The sequence below is a fragment of the Monopterus albus genome, unplaced genomic scaffold (assembly GCF_001952655.1).
Source record: "Monopterus albus unplaced genomic scaffold, M_albus_1.0 scaffold261.1, whole genome shotgun sequence".
Lineage (NCBI taxonomy): Eukaryota > Metazoa > Chordata > Actinopteri > Synbranchiformes > Synbranchidae > Monopterus > Monopterus albus.
Genome location: NW_018128141.1, coordinates 50,674 through 57,700, shown reverse-complemented (window position 1 = coordinate 57,700; position 7,027 = coordinate 50,674). Strand labels below are relative to the sequence as shown.

Here is a 7,027-nt window from a genome sequence, read left to right as displayed (position 1 = left end):
CCAACAGTTGTTGCCTTCTCACCAAGCTGTTTGCCTATTGTCCTGTAGCCCATCCCAGCCTTGTGCAGGTCTACAATTTTGTCCCTAGTGTCCTTAGACAGCTCTTTGGTCTTGCCCATAGTGGAGAAGTTGGAGTTTGATAGATTGAATGTGTTGACAGGTGTCTTTTAAACAGGTAACGAGTTCAAACAGGTGCAGTTAATACAGGCAATGAGTGGAGGACAGGAGGGCTTCTTGAAGACAAACTAACAGGTCTGTGAGAGCCAGAATTCTTGCTCATTGGTAGGTGATCAAATACTTATTTCATGCAATAAAATGGAAATAAATTATTTAAAAATCTAACAATGCGATTTACTGGAATTTTTTTGTAGATTATGTCTCTCACAGTTGAGGTGTACCTACGGTGAAAATTACAGAACTGTCCATTCTTTGTAAGTGGGAAAACTTGGAAAACTGGCAGTGTATCAAATACTTATTTGCCCCACTGTATGTGCTTCTTGCTATCATGTATCCCAGTACTTTGTTAGTTACTAGTTTGAGTTCGACAAAGCTGGAATTAAGAAGTAGTAGAGCCGTAGGGTGGTGTTGTCACAGCAGCCGTGCTGGACAAATCTGAGTGTTGATCTTGAACCTTAAGCAATGAGGAAGTTGTTCTTCCAGTCATAATGTGACCAGAGGACAAGCTGATGGCCTCAGCTCAGTCTGGCTCATTTTGACTTATCTGGCTTTATAAAACCAGCATTTATGATTCTGGATAAACAGTGTCATGAGGCTGGGTACCAATTAACCCTCTTAACACTGGGTTTTACCACAAAAATGAATGTGAAACTGCTGAGAATAACAAGATCTGCACGAGAGACAAACAGGTCAGTGTCTACAGAAAGAAGCCGAATGACTGTTCCACATTAACGTTTGAATTGTCTGTTTAGATCAGTTAAACTACCTGGTAATGATTAAAGATAGTGTCCTGTGTAAGGTCAGGAAAAGTTGCTGTTATAGCTAAACGATGCAGGGAGAAAGCAGAAGGTGAAGCCACACTGGCTCTACCGACAGAGGACAGTCACTGCTTACACTGCCAAGCAGCAGCTTCCTGTCCTGTTTGTTTTCCAGTGGAAAACATCAGCATGAGTTGTTTAAATAATTTGTCTGGTGGTCGTGGAGGAGATGGTCATGTGGGTCTCTGGAACCTCCTACTAGAATCTTCTTTGGTACCAACTATGGAAATGCAGTATCCACTTTCTGCATCAGGCATATTTACATTTGCTCTCATTCTTTACTTTAGTCATTTTATAGGGAGCAGGCATTGTAGCAACTGAGGAGGCTGCCTCTTCTCTGCTCTGTGTATTTGGTGAAGGCTGGAGGGGCTCAGCTTGAAGTGTGGGTACATGGTGTACTGTTGTCAGTTTATTAGGTACTGTTGGACCCGATTCTTTTCACCGTTAACTCTGAGAGACCGAGTAAGCAGTCCGAGTAACTTCAAAACAGTGCTGATTTATTCAATGAACACAGGTAAAAATTAACATTACACGCTCAGGAGTCTTTGCACCTCCAACATGCACGCAGGCAGCTGAAAGATGAAAAGCCCTCAACTATAACAGGCCTATACATTACATCACTTTGGGCTAGCCCCATACTACGCAGGGACGCCAAACCGTGACGTCTCCCGGTGCCAGCTTTGCAGCTGGCCATAGCAGTAGTCAAAGCATGAAGATAATCAATGTGTGATTGTCCGTTGATTGTGTGGTGTGTATCTAAGACATTCTGACATGACATTAAGCATAAGAAAATATTATGACTACGATTATGATTAAACACGTCATAACAATAATAATAAACCTTCTGTCTCCTAACAGTAATCAACTTTCTATCTAGTTATCCTTGAACCTGAACAACCTGGAGTACCCCATGGGAATGGGCATTTAACAGCCTGAGCTAGACATCCTGTCTATACTAAACATTTCTAATACATAAAGTGTCTAACCAATGTCTATCTGACTAAAAATATCTAACAGTATACTTGTCTCAGACTAAGTCAGTCTAATCCAACAGTAGTAAATCATGAAGGTGATACTGGAATGTTCAGTTTGTCTTCAGACTGTTTTAGACAGGTGTTCATTGTAGGGGCTGGAGTTTGTGCGGCTCTTGGACTGTACTGTGTTATACTAGCAGGTGTTTCTATTGTTTTGTCTACCCCATTTATACCAGTGAGACTAAGCTACAGACTGTAGTCACACCTCTGGACATGGGGTTTACCCTATAACAGCCTAACACTAGCCACAGATAGATGTCAGTGCACATCCTGTAGGCCAAGATGGGGCAGTCTTTCATACAATATGTGTGCTAGCTGCACATTGTTTCCCGACTTTAGCCTTTAAGAGAGTGCAGGTGGCATAAATGCATGAGTATGCTTTAAAAAATTTTGACAGAAAAAGTGTTTTGGTGAATGAGGCCTAACACTGGTAGGTGACAGTTTTGAGCTGGAGAGAGTGTAACATAAAATAATATAAGAGATGGTTACCAGGACTAGAAACATTAAAGAAATGTATTTGATTCACACTCTTTGTGTGTGTGTGTGTGTGTGTGTGTGTGTTGTCAGACTGTGCTACCTCAACACAAAACAGCAATGACAGCAGGTGGAGCGGAATCCCAGAATTCTCTGCAGACATCTTCAGGACTAGTTGTGAGCTGGAAAAGGTGCGATTCAAACTTCAGTTAAGCAGTAGAGTTACAGCTTTGTGGTAGTTTAGTACAATGTACATGTCAAAATGTAAAGATGCACCTGGTTAAATATCACAGTATCGAGTTATTAGGACTTCAGTGTTTTAAACAGATAGCTTCTGTTAACATTATCATCTTCTCATCAAAGTGAATAATAAAACACCGTCAGTGTGTTCATGGTGATGACGACGGCAGGCTGTGTCTGTATGAATTTGTGCAGGAAAATGCTCATTTCGTGGTGGTGGACATGGTGCTGGAGGTGCTTGAAGGTGTAAAATGGACTCTGAGCTTTGACCAGTGGACTTCCTCGATAGACATGCACCAACACACAGACTGCAGCAGCATGTATACACACAGTCACCCAAACTCTGCAGAGGACAGCCCGCCACACGGACACAGGCATGCACAGAACTGCAGCGCAGGTGATGGCAAACAAGAGAATAACAAGCACAAAGGAGATGAAACCACACACTCCTCTGAAGACGCACACACACACCAGTGCACACAGGATACAGAGGAGGAGGAAGCAGGAAGTGATGAAGCTGAACGTCAAATGAAAACCTTCTCTGTGCTCTCCAATGACAGTGGGTTTGAAGGTAAAATGAGTATTCTGATGTACTACCATCACTCTCCTAGAGGTGATACACACACCCGGGATAGTCACCTCTGCTTTAACACTCTACTACATATGAATACAACATTCCTGAATATCAAAGAGTGTTATGATTTCAGACTATGGAGGGGACGCTACACCGACTCCGGAGGATTCTCTCAGACAGTAAGAAAAGCAAACCACACAGAAACCACTCATGGTACATGTGTACTCACACGTGCATCCGCATGTTCTGATTCTGGGACGTCTGAGTCAGTCTGTCATGTCCCATAATGAAGTGCAGAGACTCTGGCGCAGCAGCTGGTGATGGAGTTCAGGAGGAGCTGGTTTCCTTCCCACGGGCCTCAGCGTGGACGGCAGAGCCTCCGCAGTTCACTTCAGGAGGTGAAAACACAGACAACAACCACATGTCACATATGAAAACTCCTGCTTGTATTTAGGAGACACTACAGGGACAAATGCCAAAAGAAGCCCCATAGAGAAAATGTCAGGCCACAGGTTTGTATAATATACTGATGTAAAGTGAAATATTTCAACTAAAATGAGACGATTTAACATGAAATTAGTTACAAACTGTGATGAATCTGACTGATTACTTCACTTTGCATCTAACGCAACCACCAGGTCAAAATCTGACTTTGCTTGTGTTAACATGCCCACATGGCATTGTGCACATGGCAACTTGTGTGTGCAGAGGCCAGAAGGTTAGAGAAGCAGGATGCTGATCAGTCAGGCAGGAAAACCATTTGTTTCCCCTCTGTGATTCCCCCCTTGTTTATAAAGTACTGTAACCTGCATTTCATTAAAAAAAGAAGCTAACTAAAACAAAGCATGCAGGTCAACAAGCTGCAGCTTCACACTTTGAGCTGACAGGCTCTTGTCTCTGTCGTCTTCAGCTGCCTGGTACTGGAAGTGTAGTGGTGAGCAGCGACAGCCTGGCTGAGGAGATCAGACTGAGGACCAGGATGAGAGGATCCCTGAGCTGGGCCCCGCCACGTTTCCAGATCATCTTCACTGCTCAGCCAGCACACAGGTCTTCATCTGACATTACTCACAACAGCACAGGACAATGGAAAAATTAATAAAGATGCAGCAAAACAGTGTCTGAATGTGAATGCTGACAGTCAATGGCCTGACTGTTTATGTTTCCTCCACCAGACGCAGTGACGTGGTGGCTTTGCAACACTTCCTGTGTGCAGGCTGTGGGACAAAGGTGGAGTCCAGTGAGTACTGCTTTGTGAAGATGATCCTGAACTGGTTGGTGAGGTGGCACAGAGACATTTAGATGCAAGGAAAGAAAGTGTGACTGTACAGGAGGCCGAACCAGTCTGCTGTACAAGATGTAATGACACAAAGAGAGTCAAGTCCCTCTACATGGTCAAAATGTATAAATAGATCTATAAATTATGAATTAGGATGAAAAAAAATACAATTTTCAACTGAGGGGTGCTGGAGTCAGACACACACATTTCATTACAGTGTGAAAAGAAACGTGCCTTTTACTGTCTGTTCTGCTGGAATGATGTCACTACTGTCTGTATTACACCTTGTACTGAAGGAAAAACTGGGTGAATATATCCTCCATAAGAATCATTACTGACTGCAGCCATCGTGGTCAACAAATAGCACAACAATATTCATCAGAAGTACAAGCAAGTTAAATGTCTGATTCTCTCTGCACAGGGTACATCAAGAAACTGCGGTATTGTCATTACCTTGGCAGGTATGTAAAATAATCTATCAGGATATTAAAATCTGATTTCTCCCTGAACATTCAAATAGTGCAGTGTTGGTGAAACTACAGTAACCAGCTTGTTTTCTTCTGTGATGCTTGTAATCTTCAACAGAAGGTTTTTTTTTAGTTATAAAATAAATTAAATCCAGTTATTGAACTGTGATTCTTAGTTAAGTCTGATTGATTTGACAGGTATTTCTGTGACTGCTGCCACAGCGGCTCGGAGTCTGTGATTCCTGGTCGAGTTCTGTCCTGCTGGGACTTTGGCAGGTAATAGAAACACAAACTATAGTCTACTACTAATAGAAATGACAATAATAGTAACTAGAGTTGTCACAACATTGATTGGTCAGTCAACAGAAGATGAACTGGCATTACCTTTGATAATGAATTTATTAATTATTTTTATTTAGAAAAACAATCCAATTGCCTCGTTCCAGTTTCTCAAATGTGGATGTTTGGGTTTCTTTTCATAACTTTTTGTCTTCTGCAATTGAAAAACATTTATGTCTTGTTGTTAGCTGATAGACAGAAAATGGCCACAGTGATACAAAGTTGTGCCAAGTTGGGACATAAATGTGACCACAGATACATAAAATGACCCAAAAAAGCAAATTAATGACAAAAAGAGAGAAACTTTAAGTGTGGGTGTCCAGACAGAGAGAATATACAACTTATAAGCTCCAACTCAAACTCAACCATGCTCAGATGATCCAAACAGGCAGAACTGGGGCTCAGGTCAGTAAAGGGTCAGAAATAGACACTGAGCAGGAACAGGTGAGTTGGCTGTTGAGTCTCTAGAGGGACTAGTTTGACTGACAAAGGCTGGTGACTGGCTTTTATACTGGCCAGATGATTACACTGTGACAGGGGCTGGAAAGGGAAGTGGAAGTGTACCAAAATAAAAGCCTCTTATAAGGAAATGCGGTGAATCATGACACTGTAGGAAGGGAGGGGCCTTTCACGTGTGTGTACCCAGGGGCCTGGTTTCTCATAATGCGTCAGTAATAATAATGATAATAATAATAAATATCATCTTAAAGCATATACACATGGAGAGTTATAAAAATATTTCAGCATTACTTATTAATTATGCTAAAATAATAATTAGGTATTAATGACAAACAAAGCCTGAATAATGATAATAAAAGTATTGATGCCAATATTGTTAAATTCTAAGACACAGATTAATACTACTGCTGCTTTCAATTTAATTAAATCACTATTACTGATATGACAGAGTTCAATAAGCTCCCAAATACCTGGGCAGCTCAGCTCAGTGGGAAAAGACACAAGGACAGATTTACACTTTGATCAGATTTGTTCTAACAGCACAAATCCTGCAGGTACCCTGTTAGTGATTTCTCCAAACAACTGCTGGAGTCGGTCTGGCATCAGCCTCTGTTTGACTTGACCTGCGTTGGGAAGACGCTCTACAGCCGAGTGAAAGAGCTCAACAAGTTCAGGGTGAGTTAACAGTCAGGTTTTTGGACAAACCCAGCTGAACGGTATTGATCATTATGTTTGTCTTCATGTTACAAAACACCATTTTATAGCCATGACTTGTTGTAGTTTGTGTATTTGGTCATGTAACTTGTCATTGTTTCTATTTACTTTCCCTTCTTCCTTCTGTCTGTTATTTGCTTCCTTCCTACTCCTCCAACTTCCCTCCAGGAGCTGCAAGAACAGCTGCAGAACATCAAGAAGCTGCTGAAAGCCTGCAGGTTATCAGGAAGGTACACAGAACATTCTTACACTGTGTGAACATGATTTGATTTGATTTGATTTATTCTTTCAAGCATGTAAAGACAGTTGATATGACAACACACATAATGTTACACATAATCCAATATCAATTTGCTTATACCTAGTACATGCTTGAATGGAGTAGGAAGAAGTCAGACTTATCCAGTCCTACCCCATGACATCATCTTACAATCACTGGTTTGCAAGCAGTAAAA

General features: G+C 41.6%; 1 protein-coding gene across 1 annotated transcript in view; it reads left to right on the top strand.

Annotated features, from left to right (window-relative positions):
• The window catches only part of rubcnl (rubicon like autophagy enhancer), a 29,718-nt gene that overhangs the window by 7,393 nt on the left and 15,298 nt on the right, over positions 1-7,027 (top strand). The window contains exons 5-14 of the mRNA XM_020621567.1: positions 2,597-2,694; positions 2,939-3,314; positions 3,451-3,496; positions 3,610-3,715; positions 4,228-4,364; positions 4,490-4,554; positions 5,015-5,054; positions 5,259-5,336; positions 6,413-6,533; positions 6,741-6,802. Coding sequence (XP_020477223.1) covers positions 2,597-2,694; positions 2,939-3,314; positions 3,451-3,496; positions 3,610-3,715; positions 4,228-4,364; positions 4,490-4,554; positions 5,015-5,054; positions 5,259-5,336; positions 6,413-6,533; positions 6,741-6,802 — 1,129 coding nt within the window. The remainder of the gene's footprint in view (positions 1-2,596; positions 2,695-2,938; positions 3,315-3,450; positions 3,497-3,609; positions 3,716-4,227; positions 4,365-4,489; positions 4,555-5,014; positions 5,055-5,258; positions 5,337-6,412; positions 6,534-6,740; positions 6,803-7,027) is intronic.